General features: G+C 36.1%; 1 protein-coding gene across 2 annotated transcripts; it reads right to left on the reverse strand.

Annotated features, from left to right (window-relative positions):
• Positions 1–324: 324 nt before the first annotated feature.
• On the reverse strand, positions 325–26,100 carry myom1a (myomesin 1a (skelemin)). Of its 2 annotated transcripts, XM_067453617.1 has the most exons (37): positions 25,964–26,099; positions 25,109–25,287; positions 22,267–22,395; positions 20,684–20,864; positions 19,812–19,969; positions 19,623–19,715; positions 19,219–19,307; positions 18,567–18,602; positions 18,207–18,368; positions 17,880–18,041; positions 16,816–16,957; positions 16,200–16,399; positions 16,036–16,092; positions 14,635–14,759; positions 14,371–14,554; positions 13,389–13,563; positions 13,080–13,201; positions 11,053–11,249; positions 10,772–10,898; positions 9,595–9,770; positions 9,208–9,322; positions 8,952–9,108; positions 7,465–7,571; positions 7,127–7,171; positions 6,882–7,018; positions 6,631–6,775; positions 6,002–6,061; positions 5,848–5,915; positions 5,614–5,739; positions 4,206–4,293; positions 2,730–2,768; positions 2,470–2,575; positions 2,096–2,259; positions 1,885–1,921; positions 1,603–1,625; positions 1,302–1,357; positions 325–1,213 (listed from the first exon to the last, which is right to left on the reverse strand). In XM_067453617.1, exons 2-37 carry the CDS (start codon positions 25,240–25,242, stop codon positions 956–958), a joined length of 4,380 nt encoding a protein of 1,459 aa, XP_067309718.1. In that variant the 5' UTR covers positions 25,243–25,287; positions 25,964–26,099; the 3' UTR covers positions 325–955. The 2 variants fall into 2 exon arrangements, with proteins under 2 accessions (XP_067309718.1, XP_067309719.1); XM_067453618.1 differs by lacking the exon at positions 25,109–25,287 and having other exon boundaries at positions 326–1,213; positions 25,964–26,100.
• Between the last annotated feature and the right edge of the window lie 313 nt (positions 26,101–26,413).

The following is a 26,413-nucleotide window of genomic DNA, read 5'->3' on the forward strand; positions in this document are numbered from 1 at the left end:
ATAGCTGTGCCAGTGCAATCTGAAAGTCCTGCACATGTAACCACCTTGCAAAAGTGCCAACTTACTATATTTATGTTTACATATAAAGACAAGCGATATTAAGCAGACATATAACAATAAATTATATAACAAAAATTAGATTATGTATCTAGATTTGTTAAGAGAAAGGATTCACCCAAATCACATGGTTTAGCAACTTTTACAACATTGTCTACTTTTAAATATGAATTTTAGGCCCTTTTTACTGATATACTGTGTCAAAAAGCAGTGGAATCACATTGGAAACTATACGAATTTTAATTGAAATGAGATGACACACTACACACTAATTTTGCACTACATTCCAGTTATGCTTAGAAATAAAGCAACACCCAAAGCTTTTTATTTCAAAACATATTGTTAATATTGTCTTCTTTACTTGCAGGTATAATGTGATTACATAAAGCAATGAGATGCATCTTCAGTTGCTAAATGGGCTTTGCACACTTAAAATTGTTAACCCAGGATTAAGAAATGACCACATTTGATAAGGTTTATACATCAGAAATGCAGACTGCATACGTTTGGTACAATTTTAAGGTTAACACCTCAATATGTTCATAGATTAGGGTTGGGTTAGCAATTTACATGGTACACTTTTGGCACCACAATTTGGTGTTGACACTTCATAACCCTGCTAACCTTCTTAAAGATGTAAACGATTGCTTTACCCAGTGGAGTAGAATTAATTCTGGGTTAAAAAAGATGTTAACCTAGGGTTGAGCATAGTGTGAAAAGCCCAGAAGCAAAACTGGCCCACATCATTTGGCCAAATTCAGTTTTTTTAACCACAAACATGTTTATTTAAGTTAAAACTATATAATATTGTACTGTGGGTGTGCATGCTTTGAATTAAAATGCTTTGGAAGATATACTGGTCATTTGTTAAAACTCTCTCTCCCTTTGTGCGTCTTTACTACTTCTTCTCCGCTTCCTCTTCTGGGATGTAGACACTGACAGTAAATGCTGCTGCCTCTGTGCCGTACTTGTTCTTCACCAGCAGGGCATATTTCCCAGAGTCGATTGTGGAAACGGAGGCGATGGTGATGCTGGCAAACTTGCCATGCTCAAACTTCAGTGTGTAGTGTTCATCACACACCAGCGGTTTTTCGTTCTTTATCCAGCTGACCTCGGGAACAGGATCACCCCATACGTTGCCAGTGAGGTTGAGGGACTGAGAAAGGGTGAAGAGGGATAATATCTTAGGCCACATTATCAATAAATCCATTAAGAAATGTGATGCACATATATGATTGTATTACCTTGCCCTCCTGAATGGTGACCACATCAGGTAGGCCGCCCACTACACGGGCACGGTCTATAGATACACAAACCATTTAATAAGCACAAGAAGCTTTTTGAAATGCTTTATTATCATGATGAAGTAAATCAATATCTGCTCCCTCTAAAGAAATTAACTGCATTCCAGCAAAAGCTTTCAGAAATGTGTTTAGGCATATTAATTACGTCTATTAAACAGAATAATAATTCTGCAAGTGAAATGTTAAATTGGATTGCTTTTATAGTGTGCTTTTTAATCTGTACAAAAAGACAATCACTTACTTCTCTCTGCTATGGCCGCCGCCCTGAGGAAGGAAAGACAGATAACCGCACAGTTGTTATTTAGGTCTTTAAATAGTGTCAGTGACTGCAAAGGTAATGCCTCACACTTTTCAATATCAGGAAATGCTTCACGGCAAGCCTACAGTAACACACTCATGGGTGGTCTATTTTAGTACCGTTGTGACAGCTTCTGCAAGAAGGTCTTGACCATGGAAAAGTAGAAAGCTAACAAATCCTTGTCACATTAATAGAATATGATGGTTTTTATTAGTTTAGACTTACTTCAGTCTCTTGAATTCTTCAAATGCTTCCTCCCATACTATGGAGTGGAATGGGGGGGGGGGGGGGGAATAATATAAAAGGTAATACCAGGTATGTAAATAATTTAAATATTAACCATAAAAGTAAACTTTTAAAAAGTATGTTTGCTTCATCCTCTAATGAATGCAGAAGGGCTGCATGGTCCTGTGTGTTGGAACACCTGAGCTCTTACCTTGTCCTGTCAGGTCAAGAACTCTCCTGACGTTGCCTTGGCCATCGAAGATGTCAATGGCATATTTGCCCTTATCCTTCTCGGTGGGCTCGTTAATTTTGAGCCACAGCTGCTCTTCGGTGACTCCACACTGCACTCTCTCTGAGTAGGAGATCTTTGATTCTCTGATACCAGTTAGAAACAAAGAGAAAACACACAAGGCCATTGGTCATAGTTTCATCAGACGATATGGTACAGTAAGCTAACTAATTGACAAAACTTTGGACTGGATTGGTTTTTGTAATAAATAGTGTTCTTTTATGTTTAATGTGACACTGAAGTCACAAAAAAAGAGCCCACAGATATTAGATAGAGAAGGCGGGCAGTAAGCCTACTTGTGAAGCCAGCCAACACGGAGATCTTCAATATAGTGCACAACAAATGAGTAGACAATGATTCCATGTTCTGTGCTCATAACCTTGAGCTCAGTAGAAGAGTTGGCTACAGGAACAGAGAAACAAATGCATGAAAATTACAAATGACATGAGATTTATTGGTCCAATCCAAGTGCTTGAGTGCACGTTCATTATGGAGCATCATGTTACTGTACATTCAATAACACTGAGTGGTGGAGGACTGATGGCAGAACACTCACCAATTACTCTAAACACTTCGTTCAGCACTGCTTGATAACCTGTTGAGGAAAAAAGTCACAAATCACATTTAAATAACCTATTGACCGAAAAAACAGAAATATACATTTAATGATTGTGACAAACAGGATGCAAGAATAAACAATGATATATTAAGTATAATTTAAAAAATGGATCCTTTTCACATTTCTGGGGTTTTCAGAAGTGGAAGTTCTCATAGGTGGGTAAACTTCTATAGTAAATAGGAGATGACAGCAAATATAATTTTGTATTTAAATTTGCTCTAATAGCGGAATCATTTTTTCAAGAGTTTTCATGAAAAAGAAGAGAGAAAGATGTAAAATTTGCCATCACCTTCTCAGCCGTTGTATTAGAATCATCCTCGCAGCAGCTTTAATTAACTTTTTCTCATTTACTGACAAGGTAATATAACACAATATATAGCATTACAAATGTGCATTATATTTAAGTGAAAATATGAAAAATCTAGATTTGTGATGTTGGTAACTGTGGAAACGTATCATCGGTATGTGAAAAAGGGTATATACACTGATCAGACATAACATTATTCCTAATATTGTGTTGGTCCCCCTTATGCTGCTAAAACAGCCATGACCTGTCGAGGCATGGACTCCACTAAACCCCTGAAGGTGTGCTGTGGTATCTGACACCAAGATGTTAGCAGCAGATCCTTTAAGTCCTGTAAGTTGCAAGATGAGGCCTCCATGAATAGGGCTTGTTTGTTCAGCACATCCCACAGATGCTCGATTGGATTGAGATCCGGGGAATTTGGAGGCCAAGTCAACACCTCAAACTCGTTGTGCTCCTCAGACCATTCCTGAACCATTTTGGCTTTGTGGCACAACTATTGTGGCTTTGTTTCATTATCCTGCTGAAAAAGGCCACCAGGGAATACCGTTTCCATGAAAGGGTGTACATGGTCTGCAACAATGCTAAGGTAGGTGGTACGTGTTAAAGTAACATCTACATGGATGGCAGGACCCAAGATTTCCCGATTTCCCAGCAGAACATTGCCCAAAGCATCACACTGACTCAGCTGCCTTCTTACCATAGTACATCCTGGTGCCATGTGTTCCCTATTTGTTGTTGTTTTACTTGATGTTTTGTCTGATATGAAGAGCTTATTTGTTAATAATACATATTTTGTATATTTATATATATATATATTATATACAAAGAAGCTCTTCATATCAGACGAAACATCAAGTAAAACAACAAATTCATTCTTGCCCGTTTTGCTGTTGTTCTGGACTAATGAAATTCTGCGGTGTGTCTGTGCTGAATTTCTTTGAATTGCAAATGAGTGAATTCCACTTCCTGTCATTCCACTTCCAATTCCAATTTAACATTCTGTATGATGTGTCCTGTTCAATGCAAATTCCATCTCATGGTCCTGAAAGGGAGCCAATCCTTAAATTCAGAATTTTGATCAACCCTGCTGACAAAGTAGCTCCTACCTGCATCTGTCAGGTTCAGCAAAGTTTTGTCCTTTCCTCTTTCATCCTTCAGTTTAACCTCATACACTCCTGCATCTTTCTTAGAAATCTGTTGGGGAATTGAGGGAACAGTTAGGCATAGATACGGGACATTAGCTTTATCAATACAAATCAGAAGGTAAACATTTTTTAACAACATTTAAATAAACAAAACAGGAAAGACCGAAAAGCCAAGCTTTTCTCCTGCCGAAGATGCTGCAGGCCAACAGAGTGAGAGAGGAAAAGACAGCACCACCACAAATAACAACACAGGGACAATGATGGCAACTTATTAATCAAAGCTCCAGACTTTTGGCTTGCTTGGACTTTCTTCGGTTGCAGGTTTCTTTTTCCGTTGTGCCTTTTCACTCTTAATAACAAGCTGTGAATTAAACAAACATTGCAGTTAATGCCAGCACCACCTATTGGAGTGGCAAGGGAGTTTGCCCCTCTTCTGCAGCATGCACTTAATCCACCCCTCTCTCAGTCCATCTGGACTGGCACCTTACTGGTAGTTGAATTCAGTCAAACTCAGATGGCTTTCAATATTTAGAACCTATTAATATTTCAAAATGGAGGTCAGACTTGCATATAATATGATAATTTCCATTACTTACAAACCGCAATCCGAATCTAATTGATTTTAGGAACTGCCTTCCCTTCAAACCAAGGTTCACACACGGAAGAAACATATATTTATGATATATGGACATAAATGTAATACATAATTGAATAGGTTATGCATCCTGTCTGTTCAAAGTATGGGATATGATAAACATGATAAAAGATTATAGAACCCAACGTAGGTGCTATGCCATTTCATTCTTACTTTAAGGGCTATTTTACTGCCATAATGTGCCATTTTAGTCTTATTTATTACTATTATTGCTGCAACCTTTATTACATTAACATTAACCAGCATTACATTGATGTGTTAACTACTGGCAAGATTTTTGAAAGGTTACAATACGTAAAACATAGCCGAAAATAGAAGTCATTTTAGAGGCAGAGGAAGTTATTAAATTTGGAATAAATTAGAAAGATGAATTTCTTAGAAAAATCATGTATGGGTGAATCATGCACAATAAGACCAGTTCCATGCATTTAATTTCAGTTTTTGTTTCATGTTGATTTTAAACATTAGCTACTACTTTTTATGAAGTATTTTGAGATAATAAAAATAACTTAAATCTCCTTAAATCTATGAAGAGAACAGATATTCTGCAGTATATGTGAATATCTCATCATTTATGAGTCCGTGTGTCAGAGAGGACAGTGGCTTTTAGCGTAGCAAAGCTTGCATCTAGCAAAATGCATTCATTATAAAAATTGTATCGATGCTGGAATCCCAGCTCAAAAACAGCCCCATCATCGCCCAACCAAGTCTGACCTTGCCAATGTCAAAGGTCAACACTTCATCAGATTTTTCGATCTTCTTAGCATCCTCATCCTCCTCTTCAATCTCAATTCCATCCTTAAACCAGGCGATCTCAGTGACAGGTTTGATGTTTCCAACCTGCAGCATGAGAAAGATGGAAAAAGGGGGATTTTAATTAAGTATCTTTTCAACCCGAAGCACTGACAGGCGGTTTCATGTACCTACCTTTGAATCCCAGAGTCTTACCTTGCATTTCAGATGCACATCGCATTCTGGAGTGACCTTGAAACTAAGATACTCAACGAAGTGAGGACCTGTGTGTGGGAGAATATTTTTAGACATCTTTTCAACAATTAAAATGTGATTAAACACACACAAAAAAAGAGTGTAGACAGCGTACCTTGCCTTCTAACCCACTCTGCTCTCTCAAACTCAGATTTCTTCTGAAGCTCTGCAAACTCTGTAAATCAGCATTATAAAAAGAAATGATCAAAGCATGCAGACTACAGCTTGACTGTTAAATACTGTTTAGAGGCCATTCATAAACATTTCCCAGAGCTAGAACACAACACATTTGCTGTCTAGTTCAGCTGGATTTGGAGCTATAAATGGTACTCTTCTGCCCTCTAAAGGAGACACTCAAATAAAGCTCTATTAAGTTGTACTAGTGAGATTGGTTCATTGGTTTGCGTAACTGATGATAGAATTGCAGCAAAATTATATTTAATCAGACAATGACCACAAATATATAGTCAATTATATGTTAAAATCTGGGATTCAAAATCCATTTTAAAATGAAAACTGGAAGAAGTAATAATGTGAAATTAATGACAAATATTTAAAAATCTGTTTTATGATTGTCACTACTTTTTTACTAAATGTTTCACTTAATATTTTCACAAATATTTAATTTAATTTAATATTATTATTAATATATAAGCATTTCCACTAGTCGTCTCATTTGCCCATAGTTTTTCTATATTAGTTTGACTTAAAAACAACAAAATCAAATAAAAATTGTGACCTCACCTTCTCCGATAAGCACTAAGCTGGTGCGACCAGTTCCTTTGCCATCTACAAGGTTGAATGTGAAGGTTCCTTCATCAGTAACCTCCAGTGAGTCCATGAACATCTCAATGATGCCAGTGGATTTGTTAAAGTTCATTGTGTACTTCTGAAGAGTTTGACAAACAAAAGATGATCAAGTATGCTGTACTAGATCGTTTCATAAATAATGCCTGTAAAGTCCATTGGAGCTAAAATGTTCTGTTATATCATACCTTTCCTTCATGGATGATATTATCATTGAAGACATACTCCACTTGGCAGTTAGAAGTGAACTTGCCAACTTCAGCCCAGAAGCGCACACGGCCCTTCTCCTGCAGCTCAATGGCCATTTCACTTTTGAAGGGAATTACTGAAGAAAATTGCTCACAATTAACTAAGTGGTAAATGCATATTAAGTATGCATACTGACTATAGTATTCGATTGTGGAGTTGGTCTACTACTAGGTAAACCACTTACTGGGGAACTGGTGGTCACGGCTGATGTCCAACAAGCGCTTAAGTCCTACAAAAAGTAAACAACATTTCATGTAGTCAACATACTTATGTTGTGTGCTTTGTTTATTTATAGCATGTGCTTTTCTTACTGGACTCTACGAGGAAAACACTGAAGTGATTTATTTGCAGTGTGGAATAATTTGTTTAATGTTTATGGAAAAGAAATCTGCAGCTGCTGTACACCTCAGCAGATGCAGTGATCTCCTTGTGTTTCCTTCTTAAGCATGAGTGTCGCTCAAAGAAATGTAATGGGATGGAATATCACCAGCTGCAATCGTGAATGAAAGGAAAGTGACTCACCTTCCTCAGTGAGCGTGTAGCTGGCAGAGACACCGTCAGTGTTGGTCACCACGCAGGAGTAAATGCCCAAGTCATCCAACGATGGGTCATTAAAGATGGCTCTGGACCTACATAAAGGAAAATGTATGAATCTGTCAACAATAATACATAACAAATGACTCGCACATATAGTTAACCCTAATACTCTGTATAATATTATATAATATAATATAATATAATATAATATAATATAATATAATATAATATAATATAATATAATATAATATAATATAATATTATATTATATTATATTATATTATATTATATTATATTATATTATATTATATTATATTATATTATATTATATTAAAAACACTAGTTTGAGTAATATCGTAATATCTATCAGTTGGTTTTGATTATGACAGGAAAACTGAATGAGGAATTTGATTTTGCTTCTTATTTTTATATGTACATTATTCCACTACCCATTACACAAACATAAAAACATTCAATGCCAACAGATCATGAGAGTTAAAGGGTTAGTTCACCTAAAAATGAAAATGCAGTCATTAATTCCTGACCCTAATGTCGTTCGACACCCGTAAGACCTCCGTTCATCTTCAGAACACAAATGAAGATATTTTTGTTGAAATCCGATGGCTCAGAAAGGCCTTCATTGACACCAATGTCATTTCCTCTCTCAAGACCCATAAAGGCACTAAAGACGTCATCACAAAGCCCATCTCACTACAGCGGCTCTACAATCATTATATAAAGCGACGAGAATAGTTTTTGTGCTCAAAAATGGGCCAATTTCAAAACAAAGCATCAGCGTATTGATTCATGATTCGATAAAGTCGTTATTTAGTTTTTTTTGCCCACAAAAATGATTCTCGTCGCTTTATATAATGATTGTAGAGCCACTGTAGTATACTACAGTCATTATATGAAGCTACGAGAATAGTTTTTGTGCGCAAAAAAAAACTAAATAATGACTTATATGGGCCAATTTCAAAACAAAGTTTCGAACGGTTATGAATCAGCGTATTGATTCATGATTCGATCAGGTGTCAATCTGCCAAACTGCTGAAATCACGTGACATTGGCGAATCATGAATCGATACACTGATTCATAACCGTTCTAAACTTTGTTTTAAAATCGGCCTGTTACTATATAAGTCGTTATTTAGTTTTTTTTGCACACAAAAACGATTCTCGTCGCTTTATATAATGATTGTAGAGCCACTGTAGTGAGATGGGCTTTGTAACGACGTCTTTAGTGCCTTTATGGGTCTTGAGAGAGGAAATGACATTGGTGTCAATGAAGGCCTTTCTGAGCCATCGGATTTCAACAAAAATATCTCCGTGTTCCGAAGATGAACGGAGATCTTACGGGTGTCGAACGACATGAGGGTAAGTAATTAATGAGAGAATTTTAATTTTTGGGTGAACTAACCCTTTAATAAAACTTTACATGACTATATTAGACAGTTCAGAAGTCGACTTACTTGCCCCCAGCAGTCTGAATGGTAAGACGAGAAGTGTCAGTGAAGGCTTCGTAGTTTTTAGACCACACAAACTGAGAGTCCTCTTTAAGATCAGAGCACTCGAAGATCAGAGAGATCACACCATCGTCATCCACATCCACCACAATCTCATTGGTTCCTGTGTAATCATGTGTAACGAAATGAAAGTGCAGGTGGTGAGAGACGGATGTTTTCCTCTATGACACAGCTGTATCCATGTCCTTGAATATAATCTCACCAGGACGGGTCTGAGCCAAAATTGGCTCGGTTGCATTTGATGGCACACCAACACCTGCCAGATTCTTAGCATGGACGCGCAGCCTGTATGAAACACCCTCTTGGAGACCAGATATCTTTATCAAACAGAGAAAACTAATATGAGTGAAAAACATTTTGTTCTTTATGTTCCTTTGAATAATAGCTAAATGTCTCAGCACACAAAAAAATAATGACATAAAAACATCATTAAAAAAGCCAGTTCTAAGAAATTGGTTTGCAATTATGCCAAAAGGACAGCTCTGTTTCAACAACCAAAAATTGTTTCTTAAAACAGAACCTGACCTGCATAAAACAAAATGATGTGTGAGACCAACACAGTCGCTTTAAGAAAAAACACATTAATTACCTGCATGTAAGTATGTTTTGTGGATCTCTCTTGGACACATCTCCATTTGCCCTTCTCTTCCTTAAAGTCCACATAATATCCAGTCACAGGACTGCGGCCATCGAATGTTGGTGGATCCCACAGAAGCACCATAGAGTCTTTACGCACCTCTTGCACACGGAGGCCATGAGGAGGGCCTGGGTTTGGAGAAAAATAAAATGCACACAAAGAAACACCTGTCATACATCACTTCAGGTAAAACGGACAAGTAAACCCAATCATGTAATTACTGTTGACACAATTTAGGTTGTGTCTTAATCAACTCTAGGTTGTGAACCAGTATATTGTGTACATGAATTCGGGTCCTGGTAAAGATGGTACAGACCCTGGCTCACTACACATTGACACTGACGATTCTATTTCCGGCAACATGACAATGTCCTCATTGTACAACATCACTACAGGTATTTATGAACAACAGCAGAAGTCATATCTTTATTATATTAATCCTATATTATGATAAATCCTTTGCTTGCTACATATATACGTGCAACATTTCAACGGTAAATTAATTAGAATGGTTATAATTGTTATAATAATTAACTGTTATGTTCATGTTAGTTCACAGTCCATTAACTAATGTTAACAAAACAAATACATTTGATTTTAATCATGTATTAGTAAATGTTGAAATTAACATTACATAAGATTCATTCTTAGGTCATGTTAACTAAAATATTGAACTAATGTTAACTAATGAAACCTTATTGTAAAGTGTTACTGTTTTTCTGTGAAGAAATAGTGTTCCTAATGTCTCAAAAAACCTGTATGCGTGATTTCTAAACCTGTAAAAATCACTAATAGAATTTTCATTTTATAATGAATATAACATTTTCAAGTTATGCCAAGCTCAGATATTTGATCAGGTCCTTATCATTAAATCATGAACAACTGGAAAAGTCATGGGGACTTTAATATAGTTGTGGACAATAGGTGGCATTGGGAGTCAAAAAGGTTGAGAACCACTGCACTATAGTTAACAAACTCAAAAAGCATGTTACACTCCTATAGCTCATAACATATTGAGCATTACGATTTCTCCCAATAATTTTTTTATCTTCTCCCCATTATACTGATCTAAACAAGAACGTATGTTTATAAAAACGTCTTCACCTAATATAAATGATGGCTGGTTTACCTGGAACAGCAACAGTCCATTCCTTGCACTCCAAGGCGACAGTGGGTATGGAGGCTTCACTAATACCAGCCTGATTGAATGCACGCACCTGGAACTGGTAGAATTTGTTTTCCTTCAGGTCTGTCACCTAAGTCAATGAGACAGCAGGAGAGAAAGAGGGACATTTATACATTAGACCATCAGTGTTGGTCTTCAGTCTTCGGCATCATAAGCGTTGTTGTTCTAAATGTTTTTCCATAAATTCACAAACCGTCAAATCCAACCCTGATATCATGACCTACCTTATAAGATGTGTCAGTGACTGCCTTGAGGTTGAGTTCATGCCACTTGCTTGTGACTCCATCCTTCACTGTTCTGTAGTCCAGGTAATAACCTCTGACATCTGCTCCACCAGTATTAGCAGGAGCTTGCCAGGACAGCACCATGTAGTCACGGACCCTCTCCTGCAGGGTCACACCAGAGGGAGGGCTTGGGACGGCTATAGAAGGATAAGACTTAGTTTAGCCCGACAACATATTCACCCATGGACAGTTTCACATCTGTTAACCCAAAAAAGAATTATTGCACACTCTTCCTGAAAGAGCACAAGATCTGTCTCACAACAGAAGAGCTGTTGTGTGCTCTTAATACAAAATCATGGTACTTTATACACACATTCTGCATTTTAATTTCTTTGAACACTGCAGACAAAATAATAACTTAACATTTTAATTTAGAATATTCAGTTATTAAAAACAAACATTGCTTGTGATCATCACAAAATAAGTATTTCTGCAGCTCTTGTTAAAAAAATTAAAACAATGTTAGTTAGCGTTAAATGTAGAACTTACATACTGCATTAATACAAAATGAAGACTATTATTACTAAGATTTCATTATGACTTTTTAAAAGAACTTTTTCACTTTCCCCATCAACACCTGTAATTTGATTACATTTTTTGTTTGCATTGCATTGCAACTGCATTTTCTTAATTGTAATGCAAATCAAAATGTTATTCTCTTTACAGTATAACAAACATATAATGTTAATGATATATATTATATGATATATCCATTTTCATTACTGTGAGAAAGTAAAATCTAGTTCACATTGTACACTGTAAAAAATTATTTAAAAAATAAGTTTCCTGTTTGCCTTCAAAATTTTGAGTTCATTCAAATTAAAAATGTGAGTTAATACAATGAACATTATTTGAGAATCGACCTTTATTCAAATATTATTAAAAGATTTTGTAAGCATATCGGGTAAATGTGTGTTTTATTTGTGATGACGCAGTGAAATTGTGCTATTTTCATGATTTATCACATTTTTATGTGGTTCAGATACAATAATATTTTGAGTTTCTATTTATTAAACTAATTTCCTTCATAGTATCAACTCAAATGTTTAATTTCAATAAACTCAATTTTATGGCAACCAGGTTACTTACTTTTTTAAATTAAACCAACCGTTTCTTTTTTTACACTAATGACATATTGGGCAAAAATGTGCTTTATAAATATTTATTTATTGGGGGGGGGGGTGATGAGTCTGAACAGGTCTATACTTACTGTGCACAGGACACAAGATGACCTTCGCTCAACTTGTTCTACCACCCACCATACTCATGCACGGGTTCGCATCACACACCCTGCAGTTATTCACGAAACAGACATACAGCACAGACACACCTGCATGACAACACACACTGTCCGATTTTTAGTCAGCATGTTTTGCATTCTGGGAAATTTAACGAAATACCCTTATTGTCTCTTTCACTTGGCTGCTTTGTTAATCTTAGTACCTGGATGTTCGTCACACAGGATATGGCTGTGTGTTTTTGAGGGAATTAAAGGAGTACTGACAGCTGGGCAGGGCATGCAGAGGCAGGACTCGTTTAAATGAGATCTTCATGCAGCATGCAGGCTTAGTTTTGTTTTTTTAGCTGGGTACTATGCAAAGTATGAGTAGCACACCAATTATATATACTAGTGACTTCAGGATGGCACAGGTGGTTAAGCAAGAGGATATTGCACATATGGAGTGAATCTGGAGGATGCTTTTGTACGGGTCAAGGAAAGCACTGGCACAATTTAGTGAAAGATTGAATCAATCACAGAAATTAAATGGTTTTTAAGCATTTCCAAAGCTACAATAAATTAATTTAATTATAAAAAATTACATAGAATGAAAACATTTAAGTTTTCCAAACCACTGGGGCTCTGATTCTTAAAAGGTGAAATAAAACAATTTGAATGTTTTTTCAATGTAAACATCATTCTACCTGTCGACTTCATACCCTATATCCACAAAGCGTGCAATACTCACCAATGCTCGCTTGCACAATGCAGGCCTCAGATTCGGCGGTGCTTCCACTGTATCCTGCAGCGTTCACAGCCTTCACCCTAAACACGCATTTGTCCTCAGTGTTCAGCCCGTGGCACACAAACCTGCACACCAGAAGCAAATGATAAATTTCAAGCCAAGTTATGACCAGTTACAGAACAATAGCTTGGTATAAATATCTGCAAGATGTTTTATTGTAATTCACTTGAAAAGCCTCTAGTTTTAATAACAACACATATTTAAAGCAGTTTTCCATCTCAGAGCACCTAGTCAGCCGCTGGTTTGGCATACCTTGTGCCTTTGACTGGCTTGTTGTTGCAAGGAACCCACACACCACTGCCATTGACGCTAACCTCAATGTAATAGCCCACCAGATTCTTAACCTCCTTAGATACCCCCCAGCACACAACCACAGAGGTGTCAGTGTTTCTGATGGGAACAACAGGCCCTGGGACAGAGGGCAGGTCTAGAAACAAACAAACAAAACAAAAAACAAAACAGTGTTCATCCACTTTAAAGGCACACTTATATTTAAAGAATTATTTTTTTTTTTTATATATATATATATATAAAATATTTCAGCATTCAAATGTTTGGAGTCAGTGAGATTATGTTTTTGAAAACCTCTTAAAAATTCACAAAAATATATTATTACAATTCAAAATAACAGTTTTCTATTTTAGTACATTTTGAAATGAAATTCTGTGTTAGCGAGGCTTTTCAGCATCATTACTCCATATTTATATATAAAGAGACCACTTAACATTGATTTTTCAATGTTAAGTGATCTCAATTTTTTTCCAGAGCTGTATATGTATATATATATATATATATATATGTATATATATATATATATATATATGTGTGTGTGTATGTGTATATATATATATATATATTATATATATATATATATATATATATATATATATATATATAGATATATAATATTATTAATTTATATTTGAAATAGAAATCGAAATGTCTTTATTATCACTTTTGACAATATTGTTATTTTTTTTGGTTTACTGCGTCCTTACTGAATAAATATTACTGACCCCAATCTTTTTCATAGTACCTTCATAAACTGATACTGATAGTACCGTCCCAAATTCATTGCCACTAGATGTTTCTGAAGGATTAGAAAGTGTACGAGATGGCCTCACTTGTCACATACGTACTGAAACATACCTATCTATTATTAATATCTATTATGCAGTCTAGAGCATGTGTCAGTAACCCATTTTCTTTTTTCGTGTCAAGTGCTAATACTCACCCAATCTGTCTCCCACAGTAGTCGCCCCAGTTTCCTCCGACGGTTCTCCAACTCCAGCAGAGTTGCAGCTGCGGACACGGAAGCTGTAGGATTTGCCCTCAGCAAGGTCAAACAGGGCAAACCGGGGGGACTTCACTGGCATCCCTGTGTTTACCCTCTGCCATGTATCTGTACCCACCAAACACTAGGAAAAGATTGGTTAGTCTCAAATGTGATAAACCAAGGGGAAATCAAATACTTTATACTGTTTACATTCTGCCTCACCTTTTCCACATAATACATTACACCCTCATGTCCTCTCTGGGTGGGGGGTTTCCAGCTCAGGACCACATAACTCTTAGTAGCCTCAGTGACAGCCAGGTCAGTAGGTGGACCAGGGACCACACCCACTGAAAGAGACAACAGTATTAATGCACCTCACAATCACAGCATATGTCATATTCACTAGTACATTTAGGCTTCATGTCCAAATGTGTTTTCTCAATACATGCACCATGTAAGAGATGCTCAATTTAATATTAGAAATGTACTGGTAGATATTGGATATACGTAGCTTTAAGGGGTTAGTTCACCCAAAAACTTTTGTTTTCAATCCTCAAATAAAGATTCAAACGGTTATGAGTCAGTGGATTGTTTCATGATTCGGATCGGCAATGTCACGTGATTTCAACCATAGATCATTTCAGCAGTTTGGCAGTTTGACACGCGATCCTAATCATGAATCAATACGCTGATTCATAACCGTTCAAATCTTTATTTGAGGATTGAAAACAAACCAGGAAGAGAAGACAATGCTGAATAAAGTCGTAGTTTTTGTGATTTTTGGACTAAATTGTATTTTCGATGCTTCAAGAGATTCTAATTAACCCACTGATGTCTCATATGGACTACTTTGATGATGTTTTTATTCCCTTTCTGGACATGGACAGTATAGTGTGCAAACACTTGCATATGCTCTCGGACTAAATATAAAATATCTTAAACTGTGTTCTGAAGATGAAGGTGAGTCATTAATGACATCAATTTCATTTTTGGATGAACTAACCCTTTAATATTGTACCTCATTTCCTTTATATTTAGATTTAGATTACCTTTGTTTATCTAAAGCTCACCTGAAGTTATTCATAGTAAAACACTAATCATTTATTAACACTGTTAAATGTAATGTAACAAATCTGTACATTATATTTATGTGATGTCTAAATGTACTTGTTGCATTTAAAATGACAATTTTAGTTTTCAGCGTTAGTTTTTTTCACTACTGTTCATAATATTTAGGGTTATTAAGATTTTTTTTAATGAATACTTTTATTCTGCAATAGTATCATGGTTCACACACACACACACACACACACACACACACACACACACACACACACACACACACACACACACACACACACACACACACACACACACACAAATTAAATACCACAACTGATTTCAACCTTATTAATAAGAATACATTTTTCTTGAGTACCAAATCTGCATTAATGAGTTCTGAAGGATCATTTCTGAAACTGAAATATTTCTGAAATATTTTGCAATATTACTGTTTTTACAGTATTTTCGTTCAAATAAATGCAGATTTCATTCAAAAAATCTTAATGACCCCAAAAATGAACAGTAGTTTAGACAAAATAAAAAATGTGTGTAATATTTCACCTGTGGGGTCTTCCTCAGTGAATTTGATCATTCCAGTCCATGGAGCCGAAGGGCCAGCTGTGAAAAAAAAAAGTACACTCATAAGCAAAACTGACTGGCTTTGTTCATCAGTATTTATTCTTTCCTCTTCAGTCTTTATTCTTTAGTTCATATATATTCTTCACCTCTAAGACGGGCCCGGTCTGAAGGGTCCATGGCAACTACGGGGTCAGAGGCCCGGGACGGACGGCTCACACCAGCATTGTTGAGGGCTCGCACCCTAAAGGTGTAGGAGCGGCCCTCAATAAGACCAGTGACAGGAAAACGGGCATACTTCACCGGAGTGTCATTACACTGGGTCCAATGATGAGTGCCAACCTCCAACCTGTGAAGAAAGATTTAAAGGAAGTGTATGTAAGATTGTGGCCAAAACTGGTACTGCCATTACTATCCCCTCTCCCCCTCCCCCTGACTCAGGGTTGCCAGATTGGCTGCAGGATCAGAAGGAACGTTTGTAGCTGCAGCTGTGGTAACTAGAGCAGATCTGGCAACCTGGAAACAATACTGACATCATGATTGGTCGATATGTGGCGGGCAGAGCTTCAGGCCAAAACACAACATGTCAACATCAACACCAGCTGAGGGCTGCAACAAGAACTTTTAAATGACAATATCCATAATCTAGAGACATATCGGGGTCATTTTATGAATAATTGAAATGCATTTCTCACATACAGTTCCTTTAAATAAGGAGTACTGACATGGTCTTTGTGATCCCACTTCTCGTGGCGTTTGACTCACCTGTCAATGAAGTAGCCCATGATGGAACTGCTGCCCTCCACTGCTGGCTGCTTCCAGGTAACAACCACATAGTCTTTATTAGCGTCATGACAGCGCACATCAAGCGGAGCAACAGGTACCCCTTCCTCCTCCACATCAGCATCTGAAACACACAAATCAGCTTGAATATGCCCTGCTGTCATATCTAATTATGGCAAAGTAAGATACATGACAGCGCCTCCGCTCGGTGCACACAGCTTGCTAATTTCAGCTCTCTCCTAACTTAGGAAGTATTTTAATGATCTTATCATATAAGCGTCAAAAAGATTCTTCCCGAAAACCATAACACTTCGGGAAAAAAACACATCCAATTTTTAAGCCAACAACAAGCCTGAAAACCATTGAAGTGGATATAATTAGATTTGTATTCATGAATAAATATATAAAACAATTAGACATTTTTTTATTTCTGTTTTAATGTATTTAAAAATAGATTAACAGTCTTATTTTACACTACTTTTCAAAGTTTGAGGTCAGTATGATATGACATGGGTCTCTTATGCTTGCAAAGGCAGCATTTATTTGATCAAAAATACAGTAATGAAATAATGTGAAATATTATTCCAATTAATAATGGGTTTAAGTTATGTATTTTAAAATGTAATTTATTCCTGTGATGGCAAAACTGTGATATATTTTCTTTGATGGACAGAAAGTTCAAAAGAACAGCATTTATTTGGAATAGAAATATTTTTATAGTTCTCTTTACTATCATTTTTATTATACATGTTTCTATTTTTAAATAAATATATAAACCTTGTACCATGTACCTTGCTGAACAAAAGTATTATTTTACTTAAAACAAAAATGTAACCGGGTCCAAACTTTCGAATGAGAGTGTAACTTGTTCTTCACACTGGCTGCCTTTAGTGCTGTCAACCAAAGATAGAAGCTACATTCCCAGAGAGAAACCGAACACTGCGGCCGTTCGCTTCTTAAAGATACAGTGCACACAATTTGTGCACTGACAATTAGACATTGCCTTTCATAGTGAGATGAGACACTTAAGATAAGGTTGGACTCACCTCTGACAAACACATAGGCAGAGTGGGTGTCAAAGCCTGACTTGGTGTTGACACGCAGGGTGTAGAGACCCTCATCTTCCTTGTTCAGATGCACAAGGGTCAAAGTAGCTCGCTCACCACTCCAGTGCATGTGCACCCACTTAGAAGGTGACAAGACGACACCTGATTAAGAAAAGGGATCATTACAGACTGTAAACTGCACTTTAATGAACGGGTACTGCATATAAAAAACACAGAGGGTGACAGTGATTAATGCTTAAATGCTAAATTTGCAAGTAGCTTTTTAAGATCCACAATAACGGCATGGTGCAATACGTTTATACCTACCATTTCTGTACCACAATATCTCTGGCTGGTAGCGCTTCACAGTGGGGTAGACAATGACTGTACAGCCCAAACTCATGGTTTCTCCCTCACGGCCAAAAGAAACGTCAAACTTGTCAATGATAGTAGTGTTGAAGGTCACGCCGTATTCAGGACTGTAACCATCTGAGCAGAGTATGAACAGAAACAGCTGGAAGGTCAAATCATTTCTATTATTCTCATTCAAACAAAGATATTAGTCTTTATTTGAAATTGTACAATTTATTGTAAAGGCCAAAACAATACATTTGTACTCATCTAAAGGTTTATGGGCTATGGACAAGTTCAAATGCAAGCGAGAATAAAACGGTATGGGAAACTCACGGGGCCGATCAATTGCCTCTTCTCCTTCTTTGAATCCTTCATAAGGAAAAAGCAAATAAACTCTTTAGTGCTTTTGGAATGACATTTTAAATGACACATTAATGCATAATGCACTGCAAACAGAACCATCTTTTCCTCCTATAAATATTGAAATGAACCTTGCACACGAATGTTACATCTAACAGTATTAAATAATGAAGATCCAATCAAGATATTTTATAGCATTAGGCTGTCACTCTGCAGAGGCAGTAAAAAGACGCTCTCGAATAACACAAGACATACTGAGGTGCTGTAAGGGTCTTAAAATAGAGTGTCAAGGGGACAGCAGGTGTAAACCAGACCAAAGAGAGTTTCTTCATTCAGGATAATAATCTAGGCAAAACAACTGCACTGTAGAATGACCCCTTGATCATGTTCTTTAAAAACTAAAAATACATCATTAAAGTATTTCTAAAATAAGTCAGGTCAATAAAAGACACATTTTTTGGACGATGCATGTTAAAACTAATTTTTGAATTGCTTCTTATTATATAAAGGCAAGAATCAAGATCTGAGCATCAATACACATTGGATTGACTGTGAGCACTTGTATAAAAAAATAAAAATTAAACAAAGAAGAATTTTTTTAAATGCCTTTAAAAAAAATACTCACTTTTAATAATGACAGGGGCAAATGCAGAACTCTCGCCCTTCACATTAAGTGCAGAGATCCGGTACTCAGCAGTGTCACTAAAATTACAGCTGAAACCCGCAAGAATAATTTTTTAGATCATTTTAATATAATATAGTTAATACATGTATATGTATAATATATTATATTAGTAATATAGATTTGTAATGCAATGCCAGGCTACCTTCATTGCAAAACTAGAAGAGTTGCATAATGCAATAAAAATAAAAACAAAACAGCAGTTATATAATATATAATGCAGCCGTGCCCCTACTGTTTGTTTTGCATGCCTCTGATATTACTAACAAATGAAATAATCCCACACATTTAGTGTAACATCATAAAGAATCCCCAAAAGCTAATAAATGAATAAAAACTTTCTTTACTTCTTAATTTCCAGAGAATGCATGTTGTATTGGCTCTCTGTGAAGTATTTCTCAGGGTGAGACTTAGCATCGATTAAAACATTGTTTTTGTACCTGAAAAGCAGAATTAGATGGAGGGAAACAGAACAGAGTTTAATTAAACACTGGTCTAATGACTAATGATTATATTGATCCAGAAGTGTTTCTGACCAGGCCACGCGGGGTTTGGGCCATCCAGCCACAGTGCAGTGCAGGGTCACACTCTTGCCCTCCCACACGGTCTGGCCTCGTGGTTTCACGATGAACTCTGGGGGGTGAGTCAAACTGTCTGGATTCATCTTCTTCTGGAATTCTTCTCTCTCGTGCATCTTGAGTGAATAAATGAAAAAATAGGATAAAACAATCAAACAAATTAGGGATGTGCGATATTGAAGAAAAATGCGATATGCAATATCTTGTTAAATAATGCAATATTCGATATGCCATACGATATTGCAATTAGTGTGTAAAATCTATTTAAATTATATTAAAACAATTATTTAAAAACTGAGAATTAAACCATTTGTGTTCTACATTCTTTCTGGGAAAAGAAAGCATCGCTACAACTTCTGAAAGTGACCAGCAGTGTCGTTCACTTTTCGGTGTGAGTGTGTGTGTGTGTCAGACAGCGCGAGACTGCAAGTTATTGTTTTTTAAATAACTTTTTTAACATCAAGCAAGTCCCATAAGTAACAGTCGTGTGCCCAGTCTATTCTCTGCTATATGTGTCGACCTAAAACGGACACTTTTCACAATGGTGAAGTAGCCCATTAAAATCATTCAGATATTGCATGCCGTTGTAATATGCATATTGCGATATTTCGATATATTGCACAGCCCTAAAACAAATACTGACAATTTTCAAATCAATACGAGTAATATTGATTATTACTCGTATTGTAATTCTGTTGAGTATTACTGTAACTTCTGTTACAGTAATACTCAAAATACAATTCTGACACCAATAGTTGCATACAAAACTTTTTAACAGTTAAAGGGACAATGTTTTACACAAGCATCTTGTTAAACATATTAGGTCAAACCTTCTTGCTCAGAGTCAGGCGTTCAGCAGACTCTCTCATACTAGTCTCTCTGGACTTCTTCCTCACAGTTGTCATCTTGAAGTCGGCCTCCCTGGAGAACAGGTTCCTCATCACGACATACCCCACACCCTCTTCCTTCACCTCCTCCTGAGTCTCCATCAGATCCTGGGTAGCCAAATGACTAATCGAGAACGTCAAGTTAATTAGCAGTCTGGCTTAAAATACAGTTAGACAAATGACTTCCATGTCAGATGTAAAACATGTATTTAGACAGCAAAAGAAAGTGGGAACAACTCCTGACCACTCTGGGAGTTTTGAGAACATGAAAATGGATCGATGATGAGAGAATTTTTTAGAGTTATTAGAGTTAACTGAAGCTCAAACTAAAAAATCTGTTACTTGAACTAAAATAAACATTAACTGAAATACAAAAAAATAATTTCATCAAGTTGCCATGGCAATATTTCTTATTTCCATTTAGTGTAACTTGATGTACTAAGATAACTAAAACTAAAATAAAATTATTTAAAACTTTAAAGACAATGGTCATGATTTAAACGGAAAAAGAGACAGTAGAAATGCTACGGTGAAAAACAGTTTATTAGTTAACAGAAAGTTTCCGTGAATAACTAATAGAGCTAACCTTACATTTAATTTAATTTTATAGTAAAAAAAAAATACAAAAAAATAGTTTTTGGAAGTGAAAAAGAACAAATCATTGTGTAATTTACAATGAATTTTTTTTCCAGAAATTTCAAAAACAGAATTCGCTGTGTGACACAGGGATCATAACATCTATTCTAACACAGAAGGTATGACACAATCATAACATTTGATTTATTTTCATTGGAATAACTGTTTCTTCTATTTTTTTCTAATCCGTTATGTATATTAGGGTTTTATGTTACATCTAATGACATTAAAGTAATGTTTATGGCATTTTTTAAATTTCATGTGTGTTACCATGATAGTGTTCAGTGTTTGTGTGAATGAAACCATCCATATATTAGTACTGAGCTCCTGAAAGCTTTGATTCATCATCTGATTCATCTCCACTGTGGTTGTCAGTATACTGTATATCAAAGGTACACAACAGATTTTAGCATTTCAATAGGTTGGTATTGGTAACTTTCCATTATTTTTGTTAATGAAATACATATTAATATGAATGTAAATTTTTACAGTGTACATGTAATTATTACAATATAAACCTTTAAATAAATCAGTTTTGAACTGTAAAATAAACAGTAAACTAAGTGCTGTCCTGTAAAATCTAAAATGTTGCCACCATATTTTTTACGGTAAATTTTTGACAATCACAGCTGCCAGTTTTTACGTGTATATAAAAATGTCAAAACACAAAAAAATAACTAATAGGAAGAAGTAGAAAATATAAGTACATGTAATAATTGTAATAAGTAGTTACATTTAAATTTGCGAATCAAAAAAAAAGAGTGTCTCCCCTATAGCGTGTCAAAATTAATTAATAAGAATCAATGACAAAATTTTCATCACCAAGCAAACATTCAACATCAACTTATTTCCAAATTATTTCAGACTTCCTAAGCACAATATGCAGTCACCTGCTTCTGAAGACTGGCACAACGTATCCAATGACCTCGTCTTCTTTGTCCACCGCCAGGTAGGAGCGCTTTTCTTTTTTGGAGATTGCGCTCAGTTTCTTCTCCCCCTTCTTTTTTGCGATCTTGTGCCTAAACAACAGTTAACATCAGAGATGTCAGTAAACAAACAGTCGGATTATATGGCAAAATACATGGCCACTACTAAAAGTATTAAAATGGCTGAAAATTCTTTATTCCATAAAAGCATGTCAGTTATTTATTTTTCCTCAAAGCTTCCTAATGCTAATGGAACAAAATGTTCAATATTTCAGCAGGGGATGAAACAATAGACAGTCAATCTTAGTGTGTTAGTGTAAAGTAAATATTAGCAGAGACACCCACAGCATTAAGCATTTATTAAAAAGAAAAAAATCCTGAAATAAGCAGCCCTTTAGAAAAAGCAATTAAACCAATATAAACTACAGGTGGTTTTTACTCCATTATTATTGTGTATAGCACATCACCATGTTACAATAATTGTCTTTAATGCACATTTTTGTTGATTGTTGCTAAAAGACAGTTCATGAGCAGTTGGAAACAAACATACTTGACATGTCATGTCAGCAGGAGATGAACACTATGTCTACCCTGACACTCATTCACAACTGCCAACAGCCTTATGGGCTTTGGACTGATTTATAGATAAATCATAAAGCTCAGTCTGCAATCTGAGAGACTAATCCTTTTATCCTTAACACTATTACAAAATATTTCAGGACTATAGCAGCTTCCAGTCCATTAAAATATTGTTTCATAAGAAATATGATAATAAAAAGTGCTGTCTATGGTAAATGTGAAGATTATAAGTTAATTAATCAGAAATGTTTACAGTATATTCACAACAACTCAGAATTGCTGTCAGAAATATTCAGCCAGCATTAAAAATGAAATTAATCATATTAGAGTAAAGTGTGTTTGGTTTGTCATACTCAAAGCGCTCAGCCATTTCTGTAGAAATAACATTCATCAGAAACACTAATTATTATTGTCATAACTGGGAAATAATATGACAATATTAGATTTCAGAAAGCAAGTAATTTTCTCAGTATTCTACCGTAAAGGTCATCCAAAAGTGAAAACTCTGTCATCATTTACTCACCCTCATGTTGTTCCAAACCTGTATGATTTTATTTCTTCTGTGGAACAGAAAACTAGATATTCTTAAGATGGTCGAGTTTAACCAAACATTAGAGCCCATTGACGTTTATTGTATGGACAAAAAAACTCTTCCTAGATCTCTTTTTAGAATAACTTGAGAGTGAGTAATTGATGACAGAATTTAATATTTGGATGAACTATCCCTTTAAAGCAGCTCAAGCAGCAAAGTATTGTACAGTTTATGTACAGTTACAGTCCAGCTAAACTACCGTGATTTCAATTTCCAGTGACCATAAATAATCCTTTAGAGACCATTAATAACTTTGGCTCATTCCCACAGGGGATCAAATTCTTCCTGCCACAGAGTCATGGCATCATGCAGTCCTCAGTGGCGCATATGTTCCTCTATAACAAAAGTCTCTGACTTAAATATTTATGAACATAGTTCCAATGCACAGAAATATGTGCATTATATATTTGAAAAACAATTCAAAGTACTTTGACTGTAACAGCGACAGCACACTCAGCAAGTTTTCCCATTTATGTTTCAAAGTAATCTTCAGTAAAGAGTTTTTAGCTATATGAACCAAACCAGCTTGTGAAGATATGGATCACATCAACATACTAATATTATTGTAAACACTGTGAGTCAGGTCCAGCAGGCTCAACCAATGAAGTGTGCTTGAGGCAGTACATCTGTTTGTCCGATTAACTGCAAATACAGACATACTACATCATACAAATGTACAAGTAGTTTGAGAGTGTAGGAAAAATCTGCAACGTGTCACAGGAGTGTGCGGTTGCTGCTGAGCACTTCAGAAGCAATATTATTTTCCATGGCAATAGAAACTTCTCTGATTAATGAAGTGATGTTAAAGATATTCAACAAGTATTTGGGTATTAAACATACATTTTTAAAACCTAAACTGAAATGACATTGACTTTAGACTTCTAAAAAAGCATATTAGCATTGCTTGAGAGGTTTATGTTATAGCATCCATATGTAACCCCTACTGTTTGGACCGGGACTTGAACCCGAATCCGCCGGCATGAGAGTCGGATGCTCTAACAAAGAGGCTAAAGGCTGCAACCTCTAGCGTCAGTCGCTAGTGCGTCTCTTGAGGTCAGAGGAGTGAGGTTTACTCGCACAGCAACTACTACTAGCTGGCCTCCGTTACACATGTTAACCACCAATGATTATTTACTCATCAACTACAATAGATGAAAACATACATTCTGTAGATGTCATACACTCTGTAGACACCATCATCTGTAGATGATTCGATTTTTTTAAGAAACCATGTTGCGATTGGCTTTAGTTTTTGTTTTGTTACTGAAATAACTAAGCACTGATGTCATTTGTGGTCATCATAAAGTGAAGCTGATAACAGATGATGAAAGAAAATGCATTAGCGTACTTAGTTCTTTAGGCTCATTAGGCTTCCCAACACAAAAACAACTCATTTTTTTTGCAGGTACTTTGCTGATCTGTTTTAAAGCAAACAAACATCATCATATGGTTATAATGAAAGGGTTATGATGTTGTTACTTAATATGATGCACACATTTTCAAATAAGCAGCGTGGAATGTGTTATAAAAGCACTGGTATCTAAAAAGCAGTGCTTGTGAGGGGGGTTGCTCTACAGGGGCCGTTCGTCAGGGCAGCATGAGCACAGGGACACTGTCCCCTATATGTCCTCTTACCCATGGCCGCTCACATAAGCGGCGTAAGACTGGCGGCTAACAGATGACAGGGAGCTTTGGTGATAGCTGCTCTCATAACGCGTCTCAAGGTCCCGTTGCTGCTGTTCCTTTTGTAGTTTTAAGGATTCTGACATCCTGAAGTGCTTTTAGATCGTCCCAAGGACCCCTTTCTCTCTCCGCTTGCAGTATCAAGTACAATTCCCAATGAATGTTAATTCAAATGCACAAAACACAACGCCTGATTGCAAACACTTACAATTTTGAACATGAATGTACAGTGTCAGTAAAAAAAAACTGTGATGCGTACAACAGCTTGTCACTGGGGCAGTAACCTTAAAGGGATCTCTTAGAATAGGGATATGTATGCTTAAGGAACTACTATGGACCTTTTAGTGGTAAATAAGGTACAAAGATGTCCCTTAGTGACAAGCTAATGTGCACATAAAGGTACAAATTTAGTAAAAATATTTCTGAGAGTGTAAATTTGACTATTACTTAGATGTTTTTCAGAAATACTGTACGGGCTAACACACATATCCAACACACTTGACTATGTATCTTTGTTTAGAGTTTCAAAATAGTAACATAAACATTCTAGTTCAAATTAGTATAATGGCATAAACAATTAAAAGGACTTAACATAACATATTAATATAAACTATTCAAATAGGCTACATGGTGCAACACAACTCCTAGTATTTAAAGTATAATATCTATCAGACCATAAAAGATTATGAGCAACTAGTTTTGTCTGGTGTGATGGTAACTAATTCATAAATTTACACTGACCTATCACACGCTACTTCCCTTATTTGAGCCGAAGCAAGCCTCTATAAGAAATATAAAGTCACTTACCAAGTCAAAGTTGAGTTTTCAAAAAGAAGAAAGGGCAAACTCCCAAAAAAAAAAAAGAGAAACCAGTGAAAATCCAGGCACAGCGGCGGGTATGGGGCAGCCGACAGGACGGGACTCCACTGAACAGAAATAATGCTGCCACTCTGCAGATTGCAGGCTACAGGCACGACCTTGTATGGCCACTGGGTCTGTTAAATATAGACCCTGACTCGGCGGCAAGCAGTTTCACATAAACGCGCGTAATTCAATTTCTAAACACAATTAAACAACAAAAGCAACGTAGCGATATTTTAATAAAGAGCAATCACACGAGCAAGAGTGCTGTTGTAGGCCTCGTGACGCGCAAACAACAATAGGCCTAGCCTACTCATACAAAAAGGTTCATTTTATGAAGTATATATTCTTAAGTAATGTTCAAGTATATTTCTAAGTATACTTTATGTAGTATTT

Source organism: Pseudorasbora parva, chromosome 9 (genome assembly GCF_024679245.1).
Source record: "Pseudorasbora parva isolate DD20220531a chromosome 9, ASM2467924v1, whole genome shotgun sequence".
Lineage (NCBI taxonomy): Eukaryota > Metazoa > Chordata > Actinopteri > Cypriniformes > Gobionidae > Pseudorasbora > Pseudorasbora parva.

Excerpts from the sequence above, each read along its gene's own strand:
- myom1a (XM_067453617.1), bottom strand. The coding sequence starts at position 25,242 with ATGTCAGAATCCTTAAAACTACAAAAGGAACAGCAGCAACGGGACCTT. Across the intron at positions 18,042-18,206 it reads GATATTGTGGTACAGAAATG|GTGTCGTCTTGTCACCTTCT; the intron begins GTAGGTATAAAC and ends TTTCTTAATCAG. Across the intron at positions 4,294-5,613 it reads TGACCTTTGACATTGGCAAG|ATTTCTAAGAAAGATGCAGG; the intron begins GTCAGACTTGGT and ends ATTCCCCAACAG.